The sequence below is a fragment of the Anolis carolinensis genome, chromosome 1 (assembly GCF_035594765.1).
Source record: "Anolis carolinensis isolate JA03-04 chromosome 1, rAnoCar3.1.pri, whole genome shotgun sequence".
Lineage (NCBI taxonomy): Eukaryota > Metazoa > Chordata > Lepidosauria > Squamata > Dactyloidae > Anolis > Anolis carolinensis.
In genome coordinates, this window is record NC_085841.1 from 208,131,285 (window position 1) to 208,158,240 (window position 26,956).

Sequence of the window (26,956 nt, forward strand, 5' to 3'; positions counted from 1 at the left end):
CACATTTATATAACCCCTGTTATTTTGTGTATGTGTGTGGCTTCAAGCTGTATGTTGTTATATAGTGAACCCATGAATTTTAGAAGTATTTCTTAGACAATTAATCTTAATTGCTTAGCTTCCAAGATCGCCACAACTTCCCCAAAAAAACTGAGTTTTCCCTGTTGGGTGTACTCATGCTTTCCTGGTAACTTCTGGGAGGGCATGGGACCACCCAATCCCCCAAAAGCCCTTAAAATAAGTAAAAACTTACTGAGCCACCGTGCCAAAAGGTAAATCTAATAAATTTGGGACAAGGCAGAGTTTTCCTGTTTTGTCACTGATTAATCCTCTTTTACCTGAGGCATTGTTTGGATACCTCAGGTAAAAGTCCAATAAGGTCTGCATTTTGGGGCCTGTCTGGAAGGACCCTGTGAGATTGTTTCCTGGGAGAGCAGGATATACAGAATTGCTACATGAGTGATCCTCTCAACATGCGTGCGGATAAACACACATGCCACATTTAACCCTGTCCCAAATATCCTTGAGTACATTGAGTGGACTCACTGAAATTCTAAAGAGGACACTGTTTGATTTCCTGGACATTTTTCCCTCTCAGAGAAATTGGTTATCAAGCTCTCACAAAGGTTCCCACTGGCAACAAATGTGTTCTGGTTGTTTACACCTTTGACCTTTCCACTGCACCCTTGTCCTTTTTGAAAAAGTGCAACAAAATGGTGACTGGAGGTGCTGTTTAAAATACAACATCACAGTTTTAAGGCAGGACATTCACTGGTTTAATCCTGCGTGTGCATGTGCATAGGAGTCCCTTTGGGCGATGGGACTCCAGTGTGCGCGCACGCACTCTCAGGGCTTCGATCACTCACGTGGATGGATGGCCTGCATGCCTTATGTGCCAGGCGAGCGATCGAATCCTTGCGCATACGCACAGGAGTCCCATCGCCCCAAATGGCCGATGGGACTCCTGTGCGCATGCGCAAGGCTTCTGAAGCAGAAAAAAGCATGGGGGATGGCGGCGGGCGATGGTGGTGCCGCTGCGGCACCATGGTTACACGGGGACGCCTCAAGTGCGCCCCCTGTTGGTGTGCACCACCAGAGACCGCTTAATTCGCCTAGCCGTTGGACCGCCTCTGCTTCTTCCCATCCCTGGCAGAAAACCAAATCAAGTGTGTGTCAGACCAGATACCTGTTGGGACAGCCCCATGGTATAGGAGCCCCCAGATGGCGTAGTGGACTAAGTGACTTGAAGGTTGGGTTGCTTACCTGAAAGCTGCCAGGTTCGAATCCCACCCGGGGAGAGTGAGGATGAGCTCCCTCTATCAGCTCCAGCTCCATGCGGGGACATGAGAGAAGCCTCCCACAAGGATGGTAAAAACATCAAAAAAACATCCGGGTGTCCCCTGGGCAACGTCCTTGCAGACGGCCAATTCTCTCACTCCAGAAGCAACTCCGGTTGCTCCTGACACAAAAAAAAAAAAAGCCCCATGGTTGCCATGGTGACCGTGAAGTCCTGAGCTGTTCCAGAAAGGGTGGTCTCAGCATGTATCTTGAAGTCCCCCAGCACTATGAGCTGTTGGGACTCCACCACTAGGCCCTAGTTATGAATGTCCTAGTTATGCCATTGGTATTAAAATATATCCATGCACACATCTACATTAACATGTATGTTTGGTTTCTCAGTATTTCTTTTCTGCTTTCTGTCTCAAATTAACCCATACACTGGTGACAGTCTTCCAATAAAGATCTCTTGAAGCCATCAGGACAAGCAGGCTAATATAAAAGGAAGTTTTATTGGAATCATTGGCAATTAATTACTCCAAGTGGCTGTAATTAAAACTGAAGTAGTAGTTTTACACTGCATCCCTCTTCCCGCCCCATTCACACTGTGGCATGTGAAACTTAAGACAAAAAGAATCCTGACTGTAAGCCAGAGAGACTTTTGGCTTCACAAAAATAGATGATTCCTCTTCCCAACTGGTATGCTGGCTTTCAGCTGCTGTCCCCATCAGCAGGTGCTATGAAACAATAACTGTGTGGTCACATTTCCCAAGCACCGGCTTTGGAAAAAGCAGTGCTCTGCTCAGTGTTGTATCTTGTTTTTGTTTTTTTGTTTGTTTTGTTTTTGAAGTCCTTGAAGAAAAGCAATGGATGTCTGCTGTTTACCACTCCTATTGCTCCTTGGACCAGGTAAACCATTTCATCCTCTAACCTTGGTTTGGCTGATCTGGGATAAAAGACAGACCTTGAAAAAGATAAGATCCTGCTTCTAATTGTATGAAATTTAACTGAATGTTAGCATGAGATGGTGACAGTGTAAAAACATAATAAAGCACAAACACTTGTTCTTTTCTTTCATACTTGTTTCTCACTGAAGTCTTTATCTGTAGGATATGTATTTTCTGTAGTTTATGGGAGATTCTATCATGACTAGTAGCTGGAGCACAAATAGCTGCTGAGACTGCCAGATGGAATTTTAATGGTTATACTAATCATGCAGGCAGAATTATTAACATAGTTAGATCATTTTTGTGGAAAATGAGGTATCAGTTTTATATAAAAATATACTGGTAGATTAGACATGGAGAGACTATTATTATTATTATTATTATTATTATTATTATTATTATTATTATTATTATTATGGTTATTTTTTATGACACAGCAAACAAGATAGATATCCTGGATTTCGTATCACAAAATCACAAGTCGAACACTTCCCAAGCGTTTAGGACTGTGTGATGTATTTTCAGATGATGCCCACATATATTATTATTATTATTATTATTATTATTATTATTATTATTATTATTATTATTACCCAGCCTTTTTCTGCACAAGGAGACTCAAAGAGGCAGTTGATTCAATATGTCTTTGGCTGAGGTTAGCAACTCATTAATGGTTTAAACTGACTTTTATGGTCTGAAGCCACTGGGCTTTGCTACCAGCTTGCCTAGTTTACTTGAATGCCACTTAACACTGTGTGTGTGCCTTCTAAATCCCATATCAAGATATGGTGACCCCATGAAACTCATAGATGTTTTCTTAGGCAAGGATATTCAGATGTGGTTTTGACAGTTCCTTCCTCCATAATAGAGTCTACAATGCTTAGTATACATTGGTGGTCTCCCATCCAAATATAAGCCAGATATGGCCCTGCTTAGCATCCAAGATAAGATAGGATCGAATACGCAGAAGTACACAGAAAAGCATTTCTTCCATAATGTTCATCTTATCAAAACTGTTGAGAATATGTACATCTATTTATGTTCTTTTCTTTTCAATCTGTTGCACTAGTGGTTTTTGTATTCTATCTTCTTTGTATTTCATTTCTGAAGGATTTTTTTTTCATAAAACTCCTTTCAAATAGACTTTGTATTGTACTCATATTTACATTCAATCCCAAATAACAACTCAACCTATGCCTCAGGGTGGATTCTAAATAAGTTGTACTGTATTTCTCTTTGCATTGTATTGCATGATTCATGATCAACAAGAAAAACAAATGTTTAACCATTTTTCTTGTTGTTTAGAAGTGAAAAGCACAGGAACATGTTCTCCCCCTGGGGGAGAAGAGCGTTATATTAAATAAATAAATAAATAAATAAATAAATAAATAAATACAAAGAACATAGAATAGCTTTCATTAAGTTTGAAATAATTGCTATAGTGATGGGTGCTGGTGGTGAAGACAGACTCAGGAAGGAGGAGCTGTGAGTACGAAAAACAGTATAATGGCTAGGTTCAATATTGAGTGTCTCCAAATACCAGTTACATTGGGTTGTTGTGCATTTTCCGGGTTGTATGGCCATGTTCCAGAAGCATTCTCTCCTGACATTTCGCCCACACCTATGGCAGGCATCTTCAGAGATTGTGAGGTATATTGGAAAAATAAGTAAGGGAGGCTTATATATCTGTGGAAGGTCCAGGGTGAGAGAAATAATTCTTGTCTGTTGGAGGCCAGTGTGAATAATAATAAACCTCCCTTGCTTAGTGGGCAAAACATCAGGAGAGAATGCTTCTGGAACATGGCCATACAGCCCATTTTGCACAACAACCCAGTGATTCCGGCCATGAAAGCCTTCGACAACCAGTTACATTGTTTTTCAATAGTCAAAGGGTTACATACTGGAATATTTTTCTTGTTAGCATTATCCATAACCAGGAGTAGCGTCAGGTTCCCTACAGAAAGAGGTAGGACTAACAGCTTATGACTGATAGACCTCCTCAAGAGAGACACTGCAGTTCCACTGAGGAATTTGTAATAAAATATTGCTGCACGCTTCTACAACCTTGGGTATTATCTGTGGGGGTATCCATGGATGGTATATTTTTCAGTAAGAATGTATAGGGAGAACATAGCTTTCCTGTTCCATTTCACTCATTCAAACAAAGAGCAATCTATCAATGGAGAACAAAAATAGGCCAGGGTCTTCCAGATGAGTCACAGCATTTCAGAGGCAAATTTCACTTACGGAAAAAAGTGCTTATAGTCAAAGCTGTGCCAAAATAATCCAGCTAGTCCCTTGCTAGTTTTCCTGATCAATATTTGACATCATCAAGCAAGAGTCCCACTCTGAATTGGCCAGAATTCACCTTGAAGACTGTGTCCAGTTCCAGCCACCAAATTTCAAGAAGAATATTGACAACCTGGAACATGTCCAAAGAAGGCTGATCAAAGGCTGGGCTGTAGCACAGCTAGTAAATCATTAGCAGTAATAAGATCTACCAACCGAAAGGTGACCAGTTTGAAGCCCAGTTGGGGTGAGCACTCGACCGTCAATCCCAGCTCACTGTTTACCTAAGCAGGTTGAAAACAACTTAGAACTGTAAGTAGAGAAAATAGGTACTGTAAATTAGCAGGGGAGGTTTTTTACAACACCATAAAGAACAAGACCAGAAATGTGATGACCAAAAAGGAAGGTGGAAGGAGGAAGTCCTGATGGCTCTTCATTATAGAGAATGGAGCAACAGCACCCCCCTGTGATTGAGTCCGAACTCAACTTCCAAGGCACCGAAACTGGACTTTGAGACAACATGCCTCCTTTCGATCTGTTCTGTTCTGTCCTGTCTGTCCAAACAGCATTAAATGTTTGCCATCTATGTGTACTGTGATCTGCCCTGAGTCCCCTTGGGGAGATAGGGCAGAATATAAATAAAGTGTTGTTGTTGTTGTTATTGTTGTTGTTGTTGTTATCATCATCATCATCATCATCATCAAAATTGTTGAAGGTCTGGAAGTAAAGCCTAATGAGGAATGGCTTAGGGAACTGGGTATGTTTATCTTAGAGAAGAGAAAATTAAGAGGGGACATGATAGTCATGTTTAAATACTGGAAAGGATGTCACATTGAGAAGGGGACAAGCATGTTCTCTGGTGTTCTAGAAACTAGGACACAAATTATGGATTCAAATTGTAGTGAAAGAAATTCCATCTAAGCATTAGGGAAAATTTCTTGAGGGTCAGAGCTGTTCAACAGTGGAATATGCTGTTCCCTGGGAGCATGGTGGAGCCTCCTTCTCCGGTGGGTTTTTAGACAGATTGGAGATCCATCTGTTGGGAGTGCTTTGTTTGTATGTTCCTGCATGGCAGAAGGGCATTGGACTGGATGGCCCTTGTGGCGTCTTCCAGCTCTATCATTCTATGAATTTGAGGTGGTTCTCCCCTGTCTGAGAAGTGGACTTGACTGATTGCCATGTGTTTGTGTTTATTTTCCTGCAGCTGTTCTGGTTCGGTGTTCCAGTCACGAAACTCGTCTAGTTTCAGATTTGTTCAGTAAATATAACAAGGTTGTTCGCCCAGTCAGCAACCATCGTGATCCTGTTAGAGTCACTGTTGGCCTGCAGCTTATCCAGCTGATCAATGTGGTACTGTAGAAATAAAATAATTCTTAAATAATTAGTATAATTATTGGTATTGGTCATATCTATCTGTGAGCAGCAATATCTTATTGATCTGTTCAGTTTATTGATCAACTCTTCTTAATCAACCCAACTTAAGGTTAATTTATCAGGCATTTTAAAATAATTACATATGCTGTCATATATATCCTATGTATTATTAATAAATAATTATTACCCTTATAGACGACGCGGCTGAAACATGCCAACGAGGCTGTTTGCTGCCACCAAAATATATTATTTTATATATTTCTTTGTTGCCACCAATCTATTTGATGTTTCTTTTGCTGCCATAATTTAAATCATATATGAGCGATGGTTGATAAGCAGTCCGGCCACCTCTTTCTTATGATGAACAGAAAAGCACACAAACACTTGAGGTGAACAAAAAACAGAAATATATGTTTATTTGTAGAACAGAAAAGTTGCGTATTGGTTTCAATAAAATAACAGGCTGGTTACGTAAACAGAGAATGGTACTTCAACTTGAGTTCCCTGTTTTCTCACCAGGACTAAAAACAGGCTTTTAAAACCTTTGAGTCCTCTCTATCAGAAGCTCTTCACACAAGCACCCTAACCCTTAGAGGCTCACTACAATTCTTAGCACTTCTCCCCGAAGGCTAATTTAACTTTTCCCTCAAAGCGGTCTCTCATTAACAATTTATTATTTGTTTTATTTATTTACAACATTTCTACCCTGCCCTTCTCACCCAAGGGGACTCAGGGCGGCTTACAACAACCGGCAAAATTCAATGCCACAGTAAAAAACAACAACATATTTAAAACCATTAACAATAATCCACAAATTACATTATTCAAGCTTAAAAGCATATAATTAATTACATCCAGTTCCCAAAACCTTCCTTCGTATTCAAAACTCCACTTCCCAACTCTTCAAACTCCAAATCCTATCTGACTAACTCTCTGGCTGAATAGCTTTTACTGTCTCTCTGGCTCCGTCCACTCCTGTTGCTAAGCAACTCACTCCCATTTCATTCAACCAATCAGACTGCACTTCCATACTTGAAGCTGCCTGATCACTCCTCCCTCCTGCTTTATTCTGCCTTTCCAAGCAAGGCCTTGAACTGCCTTTACACACCAACCCTGCAAGGTAGGCCAACCCTCTTTTCTGTTCTAAGGGGGAATGGCTCAAATGCAATTCATTGTTTCCAGTGGACTTTAATCAACTGCTGGATGGTAAATCATTATACATCATATTGATTCAATGGGTCTACTCTAATTGAGGCTGGCAAGTGGATTTAGGCCACTGCCACCTCAAAAAAAAAATTCAATTCAAAAGCAGAGATGGCTTCTGTTTCAGAATTCTTCCTGTAACACTAATGATGACTGAATTGTTCGATTTAACATTAAATACATATACAAAAGCCTAATAGTGATTTTGAATGGCAGCCCAAAGTAATTTAAACTGTATGCAAAGAGATTTTGTAGTACCTTAGAGACTAACCAAGAGAATGAACTTGGTAGTACAGTAGAGTCTTATCCAACACTCGCTTATCCAATGTTCTGGATTATCCAACGCATTTTTGTAGTCAATGTTTTCAATACATCGTGATATTTTGGTGCTAAAGTTGTAGATACAGTAATTACTACAGCTTTACTGCGTATTGAACTACTTTTTCTGTCAAATTTGTTGTATAACATGATGTTTTGGTGCTTAATTTGTAAAATCATAACCTAATTTGATATTTAATAGGCCTTTCCTTAATCCCTCCTTATTATCCAACATATTCACTTATCCAACATTCTGCCGACCCGTTTATGTTGGATGAGACTCTACTGTATAAGCTTTCATAGATGGTCTATTTAGTCTACAAAATCTTATGCTGCCAATTAGTCTGTAAGGTCCTACATGTTCTCTTTGATACTGAAGTTTCAGAATAACCCATCATGATGTTTTATTGCAGTTCTCCTTAACCTTAACTCTTTAGATGCACTTCATCACCAGACAGGAGACTTTATAGACTGAGATTATGGGAATTTGAGCAGCTTTTAAAACTAATTTACTGAATAAAACCAGTCAGGTTCATGTATAGTGAAACTTACAGTCTGAGAATGGAAAGCCAACAAACTGGTGGCCGTGTAGAAGGCAAGAAAAGCAAACAGTACTTTATGATTTACATCATTTCAACAATAATGTTTTTGTTGAATATAAACCATTTTTAATCTTGATATTTTGCTCTTAAGGATGAAGTGAACCAAATTGTAACAACCAACGTGCGCTTGAAACAGGTAATTCCTTGTCATTATATTTATAAATCCAAGGGTCCCTATTGATCAGATAATAATAATAATAATAATAATTATTATTATTATTATTATTATTATTATTATTATTATTATTATTATTATTATTATTATACCCCGCCCCATCTCCCCGGAGGGACTTGGGGCAGCTTACATGGAGCCATAAAACAGCAATAAAACAGATCAGATACATGTTACTCGTGAGCATATCTGCAATAACAAGGAATGATAAAATGTCTAAAATTACTACTTATAGTAGTCAACAGCAATATCTGTTTCATGGGTTGTATGGCTTGAAGGCATGGCAGGCAACTAATTCCATGGAGCTTCTACTCCAAGACCCTTTGAAACTAGACAAGCATTCACCCATTACAGATGAGTGAAGAAGCCTTTACTACCCAAATGCCTTGAACTTCAGCTCCCAGAAGTCCCAACCACCATGATAAGGGCCTCATGGGAATTGTAGACTTTGAATATTGAGGGTTCCCCAGGTCTATGCTACACTATGGGTTTCTAATTCAAAGACGGGTTAAAAATCCTTTTGATTATTCAAAATAATCAAAATGTTGCTGTACTATAAGTATCATAAACAATATGGTGAAACATTGTGGGACCTGCATTCCAGTATTATCTGGAGTGTTGCATAATTTCCCTCCTCTGCTTCACACATGGCTTTGCACTGATACCTACTTTTTGCACCAAATACCACTGTGTATGTTCTAGCAGTCAGTTATGCAAGCAGAATCACTTGGCTTTTAGTACATTTACTGCATTCTATGTTCTCAGACATATCCTTTCATACTATACAGTTATACTGCTATTGTTCCATTTTAACTGCCATAGTTCCATCCCATGGAACCTTGGAATTTATAGTTTAGAGCAGTGGTTCGCAACCTGGAGTCCCCAGATGTTTTTGGCCTTCAACTTCCAGAAATCCTAACAACTAGTAAACTGGCTGGGATTTCTGGAAGTTGTAGGACAAAAACATCTGGGAACCCCAGGTTGAAAACCACTGGTTTAGGAAATGACATTTAGGATATCAGCCAGGGAACGCCTCTAGTGCTTCATCAGACTGCAAACCCCAGGTTTAGAAAGGATGGAATCATGATTGTTAAAACATAACCATAGCGCTATATTTGTGTAGTATGTAGGTTGAACATCTGCTCAGGTCTCACAGTCTCATACAGTTTTGGTTATGATACCTAGAACTTCTAGGAGCTGAAGTCCAAAACATCTGAAAAGACAAAGGATCAACTACACTGCAGAATGAATGCAGTTTGACATCACTTTAATTGCCATGATTCAATGTTATGGAATCCTGGGAAATGTAGTTTTGCAAAGTCTTTAGCCATCACTGCCAAAGGATGTGAATTACTCACTAAACTCCAACTCCCAGGATTCCATAGCATTGAGCCATGGCAGTTTAAGTGGTGTCAAACTACATTCACTCTTTAGCACTATGATTCCAGTATAATTGCCATGGCAAAGTCCTATGGGACCCTGGGCTTTCTAGTTGGGCTTTCTAAATGCCCCTTTCTAAACTGCCAATCCCAGGATTCCATGGGATGTTGCCATAGCAGTTAAACTGGAATATTGTGCTCTAGTGTTAAAAAACCCATAAACTCTTCTCGGTGCAGGTTGACAGTTGATGCAGGTCATGACAGTTTATGTCTGAGAGGGAATGGAAATTGTTCTTTGCTATGGCTTTGTTGAGCTATTTCCTACCAAACTGCAGCACTGGGATGTTAAACTCAAGGAAGGTAGACAGTGCATATACATCTACTCATCTAAGAATAAGGAATCATAAAAAGCAAGCTGTTATTTTTATACTACAAGCTCTTTAAGGTAAATAATTGTTGTCTATGGACACATTTTGATTTTTTTAATTCTAAGAATGGAAATGGCGATTTTGATTAGTTTCTGTCTAATTCGTTCCACTTATTTTTAACAAATGGCATAACCATTCTGCATTAGGGTGACATTCAGCCATAAGTGATTTTAAATGCTGTATATTTATTTTGCTAGCAATGGATGGATGTAAATTTGAAATGGAACCCAGAAGATTATGGGGGTGTGAAACAAATTCGCATCCCATCAGAAGATATCTGGCGTCCAGACTTAGTTTTATATAACAAGTAAGTAGTTTACAAATTAATCTCATTGTAGAGTTTTCTAACCAGTGAACACATGAGTCTAATTACAGCACGAGACTAATCATGATTAGGGCAATTGGGGCAGAGTGCAGGTTCGTGTCTCCTAAATTTGTGTGGTTTGCCAACTTGTCAAAATGAATATTCAAAACATTTCTTTCATACGATACAAAAGGCACATTTTCTTGAAGTGCAAGCATGAAGTGCAAGCAACGTTCCAAGCAATGCAAGATGTTGGAAACTGCACATTGTGTTCTTAAAACAAGAGCATCTAAGAAAAATGCAGGCAATGTAATGGAATCCATTAATGAAATTGATCCTTATTGATAAACCACTGCAAACTGATGTTACCTCACCTAAGAATGCATGAGGCCAAAGTGGTTTTAAACAGAAGGGTTTCAAATATGAGGACTAAATTTTCCTTAATTCAATACAACTTTGGCTGGGTTATTTCTCTATAATGCTTTCTGCATTATAATCCATATGCAGATGTGTGTGCCTAAATATTCTAAAGGCACCATGGCCTGTCTGATTATGGTACTAAACAGGGTCAAACCTGGTTAATACTTGGATGGGAGATTACCAATGAATACTAGATGCTATAAGCTATATTTCAGAATATTGAACTGGCAAAACCATCTCTGACAGTGCTTCCAGACAGCACCAAATCACAGATTTTAGTCAGGGGCAAAAAATCCCGGGACCTGAAAAGAGGTCCACATACAAACCTGTTGGTCCTGGGATGTCTGCCTTCGTCATCCACACTTGCTACCTTGTCCTGGGATTTTGCAGCCCCCAAGATGACTGCTGTTGGACATCCGCCGGAAATTTCAGAAGTTTTTTTAAAGAAACTTAAGATGCGAATATGAAAATCATTGTATAAGTTCCATTCTTGGGTTATATAGGCTGCATGACCATCTGTGCTGACAAGTTTAGCTGTGTACTTGTGCTTGGGAACAATGGGGTGATGTTCCTGGGTGATACATGTCTGATCCTGATTGCTTTTATCATAAAAATATGGGGAAAGTTGATTACGTGGCAAAACTTTTGTATGTGTGTCACAAACTTCATTAAACGTATGGACAAAGTTTCTCTTGCCAGGATAAAATTTTCACCCTCTAGTGCTGCCATGTTTTTATATACAATAAATCAGGAACCTGGGCACAAACCAACATTTAAAAATTATGTATTTTTTTAGTGTAGGGACATACAGATATTCGAATATCCACATTTTCCAGCCAGAACCAGAATAATCCCGCACCTGAAAATCTCTCGGTATTTGCCATTTGTAGCAATTCCTCCTGTGTTTTCAGGAAACAACATTTGACCACTTTCCATTTTGATGCAGGAGCGCCTGGGATAAAAGTATTATTTGGACGGGCCCTGAGTTTTCTTTGCCTAAGAAAACTCTATGAGCTTCCTGGGAGTGCCATAAATCAACAGACAAAGGCACATAAACACACATATTCCATTTTTTTAAATAAAAAAGATGATTATATTTTTGGAATTAATATTTTTATTTGCAGAATATTTGTTTTAAAGTCAGAGAAACCTGAAGAGAGAGAATTGCTTTCAGATAAAATGGGGCAGCAATTCCATTCCCTCTTTTGTAGTAATAAGTCCTATTCTATTCAGTGGGAGTTACGTATATATGGGACTGAATAGTAAATAATGCCTCGCCTTTACCAAATCCGTTAGATACGATTACATTTCCAATTAGAAGTAGGGAGCATCGATATTCAACTCTGTGTTTTTCATTTACTAATTTTCTTTTCTTTTTTTCCAGTGCAGATGGTGATTTTGCGATTAATAAGTTTACCAAAATCCTTCTGAACTATACAGGCCACATTACATGGACACCACCAGCCATCTTTAAAAGCTACTGTGAAATCATAGTCACACATTTTCCATTTGATGAGCAAAATTGCAGCATGAAGTTGGGCACATGGACCTACGATGGTACCATGGTTGTCATTAACCCGGTAGGTTACACTTAGGCAGCCAAGAATATGATATAGCAACCAACATTCATAGTATTTTCTGTTCCAGATGGGGACTCTCTATAGACACCACCATTGTGTACATTCACAGTGTGAGGTCTGGCTTAAAAAAAAAAAAACAGTGCACACATCAACCCTATCATTAGTAGAACATAGCAAATGCCTTAGGCAGAAAATGCTGACAAAACATTACTGGCTGTACTACTAGTTGTGTATGTGCCATACAGCCTGATTTTGCTGCCCTCAAGTTCAGCTTAAAATACTGTCTCACTGCCAGCATTGATGATCTTATTCAATTGTCAGACCAACCAGCTCCTGGACATAAAGTGGGAAGTGAGGGCATTTTGTCCTTTGTCTCAGCAAAACTATATTGGGACTTTATATGTTAATTTGTTTAGTTTATCCTGCCTTTCTCCCGAAACAAGAACCCAAGGCAGTTAACAGCAGACATGACACAATGCAATTAAACACAAGGTAAATGAATTAAATATAAATGTAAGTATAAAAATATTAAATCTTTCGTGTCATGGAGCATAACAACATCAAAATACAATTAAAACTACATTTAAAAACTACACAGCCCCTCAAAACCCCACTTATATACCAGCCTCATCACAATTGCATTGTTTAAGAAAATGGAAGCATGCCATCATTGGAGCAATCTCTTTCAGACCTTATCACCATTGTGCAATGCTGGTGCTTTGTTGATCAGTCTTGTGCACAGACTCACTTCCACCCATGTTTGCCCTACACAATACATGTGCACTATGTGTCCCCCCCCCCCCACTATTTTGCTGCAACTGCATACCTTCAGAGTTTTTGCAATACCTGTAATATTGGGACTGCAGCGAAAGGAAATTATTACACAAAGAATGGCAGAACAACAGTGATGCTGGATTCATTGACAATTTTTCCCATTAATGCAGAGCGACAATCCAACGACAATTCAAGTGATATTTGACTATGGAGGAGCCATGATTTTTTTATCTTGGCATAATCTTGTACTTTAACAGCCTTGTGTGATAAAAAAAAAACTTGGACCCTCCTGATGAGCAGGACATATCACAAACATCTTTTGTAATTTCTCATGGTTTCAGAAGTCATTGTCGTCCTCCTCCCTGCTACCCCATGTAGGGGTGCCTGCATGAAAAAGCCATTTTAGAAGCACAAAGCCCTATTTAACACATGGAAGTAAACACAAAGCTGGGTTGCTGTGAGTTTTCTGGGCTGTATGGCCATGTTCCAGAAGCATTCTCTCCTGACGTTTCACCCATATCTATGGCAGGCATCCTCCGAGGTTGTGAGGTAGGACCTCACAACCTCTGAAAATGCCTGCCATAGATGTGAGTGAAACGTCAGGAGAGAATGCTTCTGGAACATGGCCATACAGCCCAGAAAACTCACAGTAATCCAGTGATTCCAGCCATGAAAGCCTTCAACAACACATTAAACACATAGTTTTTTATTCCATCTGGATGCTTATCCAAGCTTCTTTATTATTCATAGTGCAGAGGAGAGAATTGTTAAAAATTAAGCCACAGTAGCAAGGTAATTATATCAGCCCAGTAATGGTAGGCAGGAACACAAAATAACTGACTTATTCAGATTAACACATCTCCCTTGACTTACGATGTTCATTGGAGATACACGTTACTCTCTTTTTAGGAAAGTGATCGCCCAGACCTGAGTAACTACATGGGGAGTGGAGAGTGGATTATGAAAGATTACCGAGGCTGGAAGCATGAGGTTACCTATGCCTGCTGCCCTGACCTTCCATACCTGGATATCACTTACCATTTTGTGATGCTGCGTTTGCCTCTCTACTTCATTGTCAATGTCATTATTCCTTGCCTCCTCTTCTCATTCTTAACAGGATTAGTGTTTTATCTGCCTACAGATTCAGGTAGGTCCATTTTATACTGCAGCTCATAACATTCATTTGCACCCTCCTGGTTGTGTTTGGTTATTCTTCTATTTCAATATTAGGCTTACAAGTTATCTCTTTAAAAAACAAAACAAATGCAAAAAGAGGAGTCAACCCAATCTATTCTCTTTGTCATGGCTCTGCTTTTTGAATGCCTAGGTGAGGAAATGGTAGTAATTGTGGCCAAGGACTGCTGGCCCCATAAGGAAATGCTAGTGCTTTCCCCCTCTAAACAGAATGACCAACAGCATCCATGGGTCATAGGTCAGAGGTTGTGAGAATGCCTGCCATAGATGTGGGCGAAACGTCAGGAGAGAATACTTCTGGAACATGGCCTGGAAGACACACAATAACCCTGTGATCCTGGCTATGAAAGCCTTAGATAACACATATAGAAATCCATAATTTTGGCCCCAAAACACACCTTTGACCTACACATGAGATCAATAAATACTGAAAATATACAGTATTTCTCCTGTCCTACCACACAATAATTCTGATAATTATTAGTGCGAAATGGATTTATTTATTAACAAATCTTTGAGACTTCATTAGTGTAAAGGTTTCATTCATTAGGCCTTCCTTTGCAAACACCTTTCCATTCCTTAGCACCCACACTGAATGTCATACCTTATACACATTTCTTCCCTGTCACAGGTGAGAAGATGACCCTGAGCATCTCTGTCCTGCTTTCTTTGACTGTGTTTCTCCTGGTCATTGTGGAGCTGATCCCCTCCACCTCCAGTGCAGTGCCATTGATCGGCAAATACATGTTGTTTACCATGGTGTTTGTCATCGCCTCCATCATCATCACTGTGATTGTGATCAACACGCACCACCGCAATCCAAGTACCCACACTATGCCTCAGTGGGTGAGGAAGGTGAGAGAATACCTATGGCCATAAATGCTGACCCATTCTCAATTGCTGAAAGCTAGTGTTGCTAGTGTTGAAAGGGAATATCTAGGCCCTGCTGATTTATTTTGGGTCTGGTGGGACTAGAATCCTTCATGAAGTGTCCTAAGAAATCTAGACAAGAACAATACCTGCACCTAGTATCCCATATTAGATCATCCGTGGCACTGCTCATGAATGGGAAGCTCCCGAGTGCTTTTCTGCTGACCTTGTGGACTTCCACTGTGTGGCATGTCTTAATGAGACATGCCACATTATCACAGGATGTCTACGCCCCACACCACTGGAGAAATTGTACTGTTTAGCTAGTATTGCACCACCTGACATCTGTCGGGAAGTAGCAGCTAATAATGAAAGGATCAAGGCAGTGACATCTCCAGCCCATTCTCTGTTTGGATATCAGCCAGCATGCCAATGCCTTAAATCAAGAAATAGCTTTCTAAGATACTCACAAAAACACCTCAGCAAACGAGAGCCAAAAGTGACAGGCTAATACCCGGAACCTCAATCCATGGCTGATACTAGATGAGAGACTCCCCCTGGGCAAACAGAAGACTGGGCGACTTGGAAGGTGCTGAACAAGGTGCAATGCCAATATTCAGAAATGGGGCTACAAAGCAGAGTCTATGACATGCGAGAGTGGAGAAGAGCAAACCATAGACCACCTATTACAATGCAGTCTGAGCCCTGCCACATACACAATGGAGAACGTTCTTATAGCAACACCAGAGGCACTCCAAGTGACCAGCATCTGTTCAAAGGAAATCTAGTATAATGCCAAGGTTTTAACTTTGTTTGTGTTTTTAAATGCATTATAAATGTACCTTCAATTCGCTTCTGACAAGATAAATACATCTCTAGCCCACTGTATAAATGACTAGATGGCAACATAAGAAGCTGCCTTATAGTGAGCCACATCTTTAGCCCATGTACTCACTATTCACAACTACCATACAGGTTGAGTATCCCTTATACAAATTGCCAGGTTGGTGAGTTAGTAGTACTCTGGCAGAGAAGACTGGAGACTTTATAAAATTACAACTCCTAGGATTTCATAGAATTGAGGCATGGCAGTTAAAACGGTATTCAAATGTATCACTTCTGCAGTGTACATGCTCCCTATCATTCATAAACTTTTGGGGTTATTAGTTTGTTCTGAGAATATGACTGCAATCCAGTGTTTTCTTTCTGATAAAGGCAGCAACTGTAAAATGCATATTGATGTTTTTCAGATTTTTATCGACACAATTCCAAACCTCATGTTTTTCTCAACAATGAAGCGGCCCTCCAAAAACAAACAGGAGAAAAAGATTTTTTCTGAAGACATAGATATTTCTGAAATCTCTGGGAAACAAGGTCCGGCTACTGTGAATTTCCAGTCATCGCTCATTAAAAACCCAGAGGTTAAAAGCGCTATTGAGGGCATCAAATATATCGCTGAAACAATGAAGTCAGACCAAGAGTCCAACAATGTAAGAGTGCTTTCCTGATATAAATCATTTCTGGTTTTAAAATAATCCTTTCCTTTAAGAGCAGTATCAGTATGTCCATCTGCTTCTAACTTGTCTGTTCTGCAAAGAGCCATAATTAATGGAAGACTCTGAGACACAGGCCTAAAATTCGTTGTTGTTATGGGATTAGCGAATGAGGCGAATTAAGCGGTCGCTTCGGGCGCAAAACATACGGGGGCGCAGTCGAGACTGCTTTTTCTGTTGATTTGTTGTAAAACATAATGTTTTGGTGCTTAATTTGTAAAATCTTAATGTAATTTGATGTTTAATAGGCTTTTCCTTAATCCCTCCTTATTATCCAACATTTTTGCTTATCCAACGCTTTTATTTTTCAGTGATTGGTTTTGGGGGGGGGCGCCAAAATTCTGTTCGCTTACACTTGAAAAATACCTAGGGCCAGCTCTGGTGGGCTGTCAGCTTTAGAAACTTAACACAGGCTTACAGGTTTGTTACAGATTGGCAATTCTGGTTGCTGATGTTGTTGGACTACTCCTCTCATAATCTTTCACAAGTGGTAATGCTGAGTAGGACTAATGGGAGTTGTAGTAAAAAAATAGCTAGAAGATATTAGAATTAGATATTAGAATAGCTTCTCAACCCTAATTCATGTCTACTGAAGTTCTGCACTAGGTCACAACTGAGACACTTCGACTTGAAGGAATCATTGGGGCTGTTTTGGAGACTTGAATTATCTGTTTTGTTACTGACCATGGTTTTTCAATGAACTGTGACGGGATGGTGCTTTTTCTGAAGCTATTCATTACCTTAAAACAAGGCTGTTAATGATATTAATCAAATGAAAGGTAAGAAAAGCTTCATGTACCTTAGAGTTAGGATTCCATATTTCATTCTGACAGTCTCCCTGGAAAACTTTTGGATACACTGACCCCTTGCCCATGATCCCCCTAAAACCTCCCACAAGAGCTATGAAGAGAAGAGAGGGAAAATCACCCCATCTCTCTTCAAAAATTCTGACACATCATTTTGATGCAACAAAAGATCTTTACGAGTGTACTGCCTCCGTTTGCAGGCCCGACGAGGCAGGATGGCTATGAGAACTGACCCCTGGGATAATGGATGGTGATCCCGAGAGTTAGTTCCTGCCCCTCATAGCTGAGAAGGTGCAGACCTTCCTGGAAGATTTACATCTTGCCAGGTATTTTTTAAAACTCAGAGTAAACCAAGATTTCCAAGTTTACACTGGGTTAAATCAATTAACTATTTTTAACCTGACATAAACCTGGATTTCCCTAGGCTCAGAGCCGGTCCAAGGTAATTTTCAAGTGTAGGCGAACAGAAATTTTGGCGCCCCCCACCAAAACCAATCATTGAAAAATAAAAGCATTGGATAAGCGAAAATGTTGGATAATAAGGAGGGATTAAGGAAAAGCCTATTAAACATCAAATTACATTATGATTTTACAAATTAAGCACTAAAACATCATGTTTTACAACAAATCGACAGAAAAAGCAGTTCAATGATATGTAGGAATTACTATATTTATGAATTTAGTACCAAACATTGCAATGTATTGAAGACATTGATTACAAAAACATTGGCTACTAACAAATTGACTGCAAATAAAGATAGAATTGCATAAAATAAACTTGCAGTAAGAACCTTGTCAGAAGTTAAATCCGTAAAACCTTCAGCCCTTGCTGCCTAAAGAAATAGCTGTGGATCCAGGCGGGAGGCCAACTGCGTTGGATAATCCAGAACATTGGATAAGTGAAGGTTGGATAAGCAAGACTCTACTGTACTAACTATGGCTGACTTTGCTTAGCTCCCAAAATCAGATGGGAGTTGGTACTTTTAGGGTAGTTAAGTCCTAAGATCTGCAATATAATCCAGTTCAAAGCAGATTATTTATATGGCATTGAGCCATGGAAGTTAAAGGGATGTCCCATGCTTCTTTGGCAGTGAAAGCTAAAGACCTTGTAAAACTACAAGTCCTGGGATTCCATAGCACTGAGCCATGGAAGTTAAAGGGATGTACCATGCTTCTTTGGCAGTGAAAGCTAAAGACCTTGTAAAACTACACGTCCTGGGATTCCATAGCATTGAGCCATGGAAGTTAGAGTGATGTACCATGCTTCTTTGGCAGTGAAAGCTAAAGACCTTGTAAAACTACAAGTCCTGGGATTCCCTAGCATTGAACCATAGAAGTTAAAGTGATGTACCATGCTTCTTTGGCAGTGAAAGCTAAAGACATTTTAAAACTTCTATTTTTCCAGACATAGATATCTGATGAAGGGGGTTTGGGCTCAACAGTTACTGTCAAATAAGATCCTATGGTGTTCCATCCACCAAATGATATTTGATAACGCCTTTTCAAGGGCTATATATTATTTACCTTAAGCAGAACTGAGCCTTTGGTGTCTTCTTCAATACTGGGAATTGTAGTATCGTATAGTACAAATCCTCTTTGGCAGGGAAGCACAGCACTGAACCTCTGTTGATTGAGGAGGTGTCAGAGTGCAGTTCTCCTCCTGTTTAATGTCACCTAGCCCTTTAAGGCAACATGTGAGGTTACCACCAGGACCAGAAGTCAGACAAGCAAGCCACATTCTGCAGCCTGGTCACTTTCTGAGGGGCGTGGAGGAAAGGCCAGCGGTGCAGAAAGGAAGAAACTTCCTGAGCTGCTTTGTCCTCCCAGCCTTACTCCTTAGCCCTTTCTTTCCTTCTTTCCCCCTCTTCCTTCTGCAGATCAGCTGGAGGAGAAGGATTTGGAGGAACAGCAGCAGCGGCCCCTGTACTGCCTGCCCAGTTTCTTTCTGTCTTTTCCCCTCTTCTTTCTCCAGGAGGAGGAGGGGGAGGATTGGGAGGAACGGCAGCGGCCCAATTTCTTTCCTTTTTTTCTCCTCTTCCTTCTCCAGGTCAGCTGGAGGAGGAGGATTGGGATTAACATCAGTGGCAGCGGCCATGTGCTGTGCCATTTCTTTCCTTCTTTTCTCCTCTTCCTTCTCCAGATCAGCTGGAGGAGGAGGAGGAGGAGAAGCGGCAGTGGGTCCTTTTTTTCCTTCTTTTCCCCTCTTCCTTCTCCAGATCAGCTGGAGGAGGAGGAGGAGGAGAAGCGGCAGTGGCTGTGTGCTGCGTCCTTTCCTTCTTTTCCCCTCTTCCTCTGCCCATGCCCAGGGTCGACAGGACTCCCGGCAGTTGAAGGCAAACAGGCACGAGTGTAGTGGGCTCCTGTAAGGAAGCAAAGCGACCTCAAGACTCGGGCAATGCGGAGGAGGAAACCAAGCGGCTTTAGGCTTGAGGAAGGGAGGCTGGGTGGCGCTTCTGCTTCCAGCAGCGGCTTCTCGCGGGCAGGCGGAGGAGGCACGGGGACAACTCAGGAGAAAAAGAAAGAAAGGGGGCAAGTAGCACCACGCCTCCGCCTGGGCCTGGCTCCAGCAACACAGCAACAGCAAGCCCAGTGCCTCAGATCCGCCTCCAAGGCCGCAGCCACTGCTAGTGCGCACTCTCCTTCCACAGGGGGCACACACACACACACAAAGGCAGACATGGCAGAGTCCAGAGGGGAGGCAGGATGGGTCTGTTGCTGAGCCTTCGCCTGGCCTCCTTCCTCTTCTTGCTGCCAGAGCCCAAGCTAAAGCCATGGCCCAGCTGGCTTCTTCCTCCTCCGCCTTCAACTTCCTGGTGCTGGGGATTCGCACGAGCGAACCAGGGAGGTGGAGTCTCCTCAAATGCGCTCACAAGAAAATGGTGCCACAGGCAACTGCCTAGTTTGCCTTATGGGTGAACCGCCTCTGCCTACCATGCCTAATAACTATTGATAAACCTATCAAGTATCAAAAATCCTTCTGGTTTAGTATGTTGAAGAGAGGGTTTATATACTCATAAGCTACAAAATAACAGACAATTGAAGCTGTTAAGGACTAAATATAAAATATACAGTAGAGCCCTGGTGAACTGAGCTCCGGTTAACCGAGGCTCTGTATTATCCAAGGTGCCGCCGGAGGCGCCCCTCCCTCTCCCTCTCCTTCTCTCGAGTTTGAGAGAAGGAGAAGGAGAGGGAGGAGGAAGCACCCCGCGATCGATCGCTGCAGTCTAGCAATGCTCGCGGGGTACTTCCCAAGGGATTTCCCCTTCCCTTCAGCAAAGGCGCTGGACTTTGGGGAAACGTGGCGCCCGTTGCGGTTTAGCAACGGGCGCTGCGTTTCCCCAATCCCTGTCAGGTCTTTACTGAAGGTTGCTTCCCTCCCTATTATCCAAGAGATCCAGCTATCCGAGACGTGGTCCGCCCGTTTAACTTGGATAACCAGAACTCTATTGTCTGTACTATGGAGAAATATGGTGTGATATTTTGTGTTGTGCATAGTTTTAGGTTCTTTACTCCCCTGACATTGGATGGATATCAGGAGCAGAATGTTCCACTGCAGAACAGCCCTCACAGTGAGAAAGTTCTTCCTATTGTTCAGGTGGAATCTCTTTCCTGTAGTTTAATGCCATTGTTCCATATCCTAGTCTCCAGGGCAGCAGAAAACAAGTTTGCTTCCTCCTCCCTAGGACTTCCCCTCACATATTTATACATGGCCCTCATCATGTATCCTCTCAGCCTTCTCTTCTGCAGGCTAAAACATGCCCATCTCTTTAAGCCGCTTCTCATAGGGACCCTTGATCATTTTAGCCCTCCTCTGGACACATTCCAGATTGTCTGTGGTGCCCAGAATTGGACACAGTATTCCAAGTGTGGTCTGGCCAAGGCAGAATAGAGGAGTAGCATGACTTCCCTCGATCTAAATCAGTGGTTCTCAACCTGGGGTCCCCAGATGTTTTTGGCCTACAACTCCCAGAAATCCCAGCCAGTTTACCAGCTGAAGTCCAAAAACATCTGGGGACCCCAGGTTGAGACCCACTGATCTAGACACTATACAGTGTTCCCTCACTTATCATGGGGGTTACGTTCCAGGATCACCTAAAAAGGAGAAAATCTGTGAGGTAGGGATGCTATATTTGTGTTGTTTACAATCTCACTGTCCCCTCCTCACCTCTCAAGCACGTGCATGCCTTGTGAGGCGAAAACAAAGCTGCTTCAGCCTCCTTTTCTCTCCTTTCGGCTTCTCCTTCCTTCCTTCCTTCCTTCTTTCCTTAAGCTTCTCCTTAGGAAGGAAGTAGAAAGAGGGAATTATAATATTATTTTATGATCTATACTATTATTTTAATATTTATTAAAAAACCGTGAAACAGTGAGGACGCGAAAAGCGAAGTACGAAGTAGTGAGGGAACACTGTACTTCTTTTGATGCAGGCCAAAATCCCATGGGTTTTGTAGCTGCCACATCACATTGTTGGCTTACAAAATGATGAGGAAAACCTTTAAAATACAATAAATAATTTAAAGAAATCATCATATTAAAACAAGTGCATCATTAGCAATTTGAAACGCGTGCTTTTAAAAATTAAATGCCTCTTGTACAGCAGCCAATCAGTCCCTCAAAGCCTGCCTAAAAAGGTGTTTTGTTTGCATCTGTGCAACTTAAACATGAAACTGAAGCTATGGCGCTGTCATGCTATCATTTCACATTGCAAATACTCAGTTGGCAGCTATCATTGAATACAGAATGATAGCTCTGAAAAGGAGATTTTCACAGAAAATTCAAAGGCACCTTTTAGACTGGAGTCCTCTCAATTTGAACATGTCATGATGTGGAAAAGTAACTATTTCTCTGAAAAAGGGATCTATAAGTAGCACCCACTAAAGGAGATTTGAGATCATTCTAATTTCTTCCTGTCCTCACCCCTTTCTTTTTATATCTTCAGGCTGCAGAAGAATGGAAGTTTGTTGCTATGGTGGTTGACCACCTTCTTCTTGGCATCTTTATGTCAGTTTGCATCATTGGAACTCTGGCTGTTTTTGCCGGTCGCCTCATTGAATTGCACCAGCAAGGCTGAAAAGAGGAAACCCTGAGAGATGGCTTGGATCCCAAAGCAAATTAACTTCAGGAACTTAACAGAAGGAACATTTCTCACTCCTCCTTCCTTTTGCAAAAGTCTTTCAAGATATTCAGAACTAAGAGGACAAGCCACAAACCTTTCTTTAATGAAAGCCTTAAATTAGCATATAGCGTGAGCTAGCTTTAACTGATGTCCTTATATTTTAATGTTATCATTCTGTATCCTTTCCTTAGAACCACAACTTTAATATTTCAGAAGAAAGAGCTCTGAACACCACACTGAAAATATTGTTTGGTTAATTGCTGCTGATACAGGAGTGACACATGGAATGCTGAAGAACACAAATTCAACATCACCTCTGCAGCTTGCTGAAAAAATGGAATATTGTTGTTAATTGACTAAGGGCCCTTCCACACAACCATATAACCCAGAATATCAAGGCAGAAATTCCCACAAAATCTGCTTTGAACTGGGTTACTGAGTCCACACTGCCATATATCCCAGATCAAAGCAGATAATATGGGATTTTATTAAGCTGTGTAGAAGTGAATGTACCAAGGAGGAAGTGGGTTCTTTTTGTTTTTCACATTGTAGGGCATAACTTTAAAAAAAAAAAGTTATCTCCTACAATGGTTTATTTCCCTGGCTCTTGCTCATCTGTAGTCTTGGGAAATCTAATATACAGCACCTTAAGTGATAACATTATGTAACACAATTTTTCTACCTGGGTTATAAATGTCATTTCCTAATTGGTTCTATCATAAAAACATGGGAAAAGATTTATTAAACTGAAAAAACTTAGTTTTTGCGGGACAACCTACACTACATGGTAGTTTTTCAATGAATCTCTCATAGGGTCTCAAGCAATTCATAGTTTGTGGCAGCCATAAAAAAGACGTTTCTGGAGTATAACAACTACTTTCAAAGTAAGTTCCACACACTTAAACAGGAAGTAACACTTTCAAATCAGGAACCATTTTTTTCAAATTTTGTTACAAATTTTGTGATGAGTTTTCATTCAGTCCATCCCCTATTATCCTTCAAATTAGTGTGTAAGGGAAGCTTGACGGAACTCTATCAGAATAATTTGGCTGTTGCACAATAAAATAATATTTCTTGTGCCCGCAGGGGAGGGGCATGGCCAGGAAAAACTTCTATGGTTGACTACCCCTGAGCACCAATGTTCCCCTGAGACAATTGCCCCAATCTGCCTAATGTTAAGACTGCCCTTGAAAAACTGCACCCTATATTTGTAAGGTGTTTGTTCATATACCTATCCAAATCCTGCTTACTCAGAAATCCCTTCCTTTCATGGTGTCAAGTAACAAAATGTCTTGGTTTGTAACCATGTATGCCTTCTACATATGGCACTTCCAATTAAACTTGACAGTCAGGTCAAGGAGAGAGGCATCCACATTAACACAGTACACAGAGGCCCCTTCCACACAGCTGAATAAAATCCCACATTATCTGCTTTGAACTGGGATATATGGCAGTGTGGACTCAGATAACCCAGTTTCAAAGCAGATATTGTAGGATTTTCTGCCTTGATATTCTGGGTTATATGGCTGTGTAGAAGGGCACAGAGACGTCTGCCTCAGCTGCCAACTGGAGGCAGACTGAATCTTCCTTCATCACACTGCTGATGGGGACAGTATTTCCTACAAGTTGTGAGGGAAGGAGACTAATGAAAGAGTTGTAGGACAAGTGATGCGGCATTCTCACCTCTAATGGATTGACATGCCCAGGACAAATAGCCATGACTGACCTCACTTGTGTATCAATATTCCCCTCAGAGAGCAATCTCATTGTGTCTAAGGATAGGATCTGCCTTGCAGAATTTTTAATGGTTTTATTCAGGGGTCCCCAAACTAAGGCCCGGGGGCCGGATGCGGCCCTCCAAGGTCATTTACCTGGCCCCCGCCCTCAGTTTTATAATATAATATTTTTATATCAGTTTTAATAATATAACATATTGTATATACATATAATATTGATAATAATCTTATGTTATACAATATAATACTAATAGTAATACCATATAATAATATTAATTATATGTTATATATTACATATTATATAATAGTATAGTGGTATAGTTCAATATAGTAATATATAATGCTAATATTGTGTTATGCTAATAATATAATATATTGTATGTACATACAGTTGCTCTGAGTCCCCTTCGGGGTGAGAAGGGTGGGATATAAATGTAGTAAATAAATGCAGTAAAAAAATAATTAATTTTAGACTTGGGCTTGGCCAAGGTCTGAAATGACTTGAAGGCACACAACAACAACAACAACAACAACAACAACAACAATCCTAATTAACTTGACTATCTCATTGGCCAGTAGCAGGCCCACACTTTTCATTGAAATCCTAATAGGTTTATGTTGGTTAAAATTGTTTTCATTTTTAAATATTGTATTCTTTCGTTGTTGTTGTTGTTGTTGCACTACAAATAAGACATGTGCAGTATGCATAGGAATTTGTTTGTATTTTTTTTCAAATGATAATTCGGCCCCTCAACAGTCTGAAGGATTGTGGACCGGCCCTCTGCTTAAAAAGTTTGGGGACCCCTGGTTTTATTTCTGAAAATCATACAGATGACAATGCAGTACAAACCTTGACATTCTATAAATCAATATAAATGACTATTTACAGTTTTTGTGACTAAGTTACATGTTCAGTTTGTACTTCAATATAGACCAATATAGACCTTGCAGAATTGTACTCACATATTAGTTCAAATCCTGCTTACTAAGAAGTCACTGCCTCCCCTATCAACAACACATTTTTTTAAGTACGTATATTTCCACAATACAGAGCAGCCCCCTTGTCCACAGATTTTATATCCATGGTTTAACTTACGCCACACTCCAAAAAATATCCCCCTTGGCCCTGGGAGTGTTTCTGAGTCTTTCTACTATTCTATGCTTCTACCCCAGGTACAGTAAAAAAAAAAAAAGGGGGGGGGTCTGCTTTATCAGCAGTTCCAGATTTCCATTTCCATGGGCAGTCTTGGGACATATTCCATGCAGATCCAGGAGTTGTACTGTATCTTCTGGAAAATTCTGAGTCCCAGATTTATATTGGGGATTTATTTTAGGGTCAACAATACTGACAAATCTCTTGATCTTCTTTGCACTATTCTCAGTCCATCAGGGATAAAGTGGGCTGCCTAGGGAGGGCATGGATGCCTCCTCTGTTCATGTCAATGTGCGGCAGGGAAGACATAAGCAGAGCAACTGACTCCAGTCCTAAAGCAACGTGAAGGATTTTCACAGACAGCAAAGTTACATGAGCAAAACTTACTAAGCTTTTTTATGGGGTGTTCTTAGGACATATGCTGAAAACATTTAAGCAACCATTATACTGTGTTTGAACTATATAAGGATTTAAATGATCACCCTATTTCACCCTCCAAAATTAGATCAACAGAAATATAAACCCCACCAAATACATTCTGCAGGAGGTCAGATCTGTGAGTCACACACTCCCTCTTGTGGCTAAAAAACAGTCTTTTTGTATGTGTCATACTTTTGACTTGTGTAACTCCAGCTTTCAATGACACACTGCTTTGATGGAAAGAACAAGCTTCCACTACATGCTATAGATCTGATTTATCTTTCATCGGTATGAAGTCTTAGGATTGGTGACCTTTGGTTTAAAAGCTTTTAATCAAGGGGAACTCATATAAATATATGTCACCTGTTGTCATTTAAACATCTGTCTTCATTTCATTCCCCCATTGCCTTAGATTCAGCAAGCTATGTTGTCATTAGCAACCTGTCTTCAACTTGGTGGTAGGTTTGAATCAACATTGTGCTCTACGAGTGACATGAATTAAATCAGGAATAAGGAACCGCGGTGGCGCAATGGGTTAAACCATTGTGCCAGCTGAACTGCTGACCTGAAGGTTGCAGATTCAAATTTGTGAAACGGGGTTAGCTCCCATCTGTCAGCTCTAGCTTGCGGGGACATGAGAGAAGCCTCCCAGCTAACACATCAGGGCATCCCCTGGGCAACCTCTCTGTAGATGGCCAATCCTCACACACCAGCAGTGATTGGAATATGTTCTCAAGTCATTTCTGACACAATAAAAAAAATCAGAAATAGGGGACATGTGGCCTTCCAGATGTCATTGGATTGCAAATCCCATCTTCCCTCACTGTGGGATGTGCTAAGGTATATTAGCCATTTTTCCATTTTTGAATTGAACCCTACTGAGAAAAATGGAAGCTACAGGCAAGGCACATAAAACACCCATACTGATTCAAATGAAATTTCATTTGTAAAGGGAGCAGAAATACGTGAATGAGAAAACGTAAAAATATGCAACCAAAGTCTTGCCAAAGACTGCTGGCGCCTCAACTACAAATCCCAGGATC

At 40.6% G+C, this 26,956-nt stretch overlaps 1 protein-coding gene across 2 annotated transcripts; it reads left to right on the top strand.

The window, feature by feature from the left end:
• The first annotated feature begins 1,959 nt into the window (after positions 1 to 1,959).
• chrna1 (cholinergic receptor nicotinic alpha 1 subunit) lies at positions 1,960 to 25,231 on the top strand. 2 transcript variants are annotated; one of them, XM_003226425.4, is made up of 9 exons: positions 1,960 to 2,187; positions 5,719 to 5,864; positions 8,103 to 8,147; positions 10,188 to 10,297; positions 12,099 to 12,294; positions 13,978 to 14,215; positions 14,894 to 15,117; positions 16,383 to 16,622; positions 22,428 to 25,231. In XM_003226425.4, the coding sequence occupies exons 1-9, from the start codon at positions 2,145 to 2,147 to the stop codon at positions 22,557 to 22,559; spliced, it is 1,374 nt and encodes a 457-aa protein (XP_003226473.1). In that variant the 5' UTR covers positions 1,960 to 2,144; the 3' UTR covers positions 22,560 to 25,231. The 2 variants fall into 2 exon arrangements, with proteins under 2 accessions (XP_003226473.1, XP_062825242.1); XM_062969172.1 differs by lacking the exons at positions 1,960 to 2,187; positions 5,719 to 5,864 and adding an exon at positions 5,880 to 7,008.
• Positions 25,232 to 26,956: the final 1,725 nt, after the last annotated feature.

What these genes read in the sequence shown, in the direction of transcription:
- chrna1 (XM_003226425.4), top strand. Translation starts at nt 2,145, where the DNA reads ATGGATGTCTGCTGTTTACCACTCCTATTGCTCCTTGGACCAG. An exon ending in TTATCCAGCTGATCAATGTG is followed by an intron (nt 5,865 to 8,102) that starts GTACTGTAGAAA and finishes TTTGCTCTTAAG; the next exon opens with GATGAAGTGAACCAAATTGT. An exon ending in CCAACGTGCGCTTGAAACAG is followed by an intron (nt 8,148 to 10,187) that starts GTAATTCCTTGT and finishes TTATTTTGCTAG; the next exon opens with CAATGGATGGATGTAAATTT.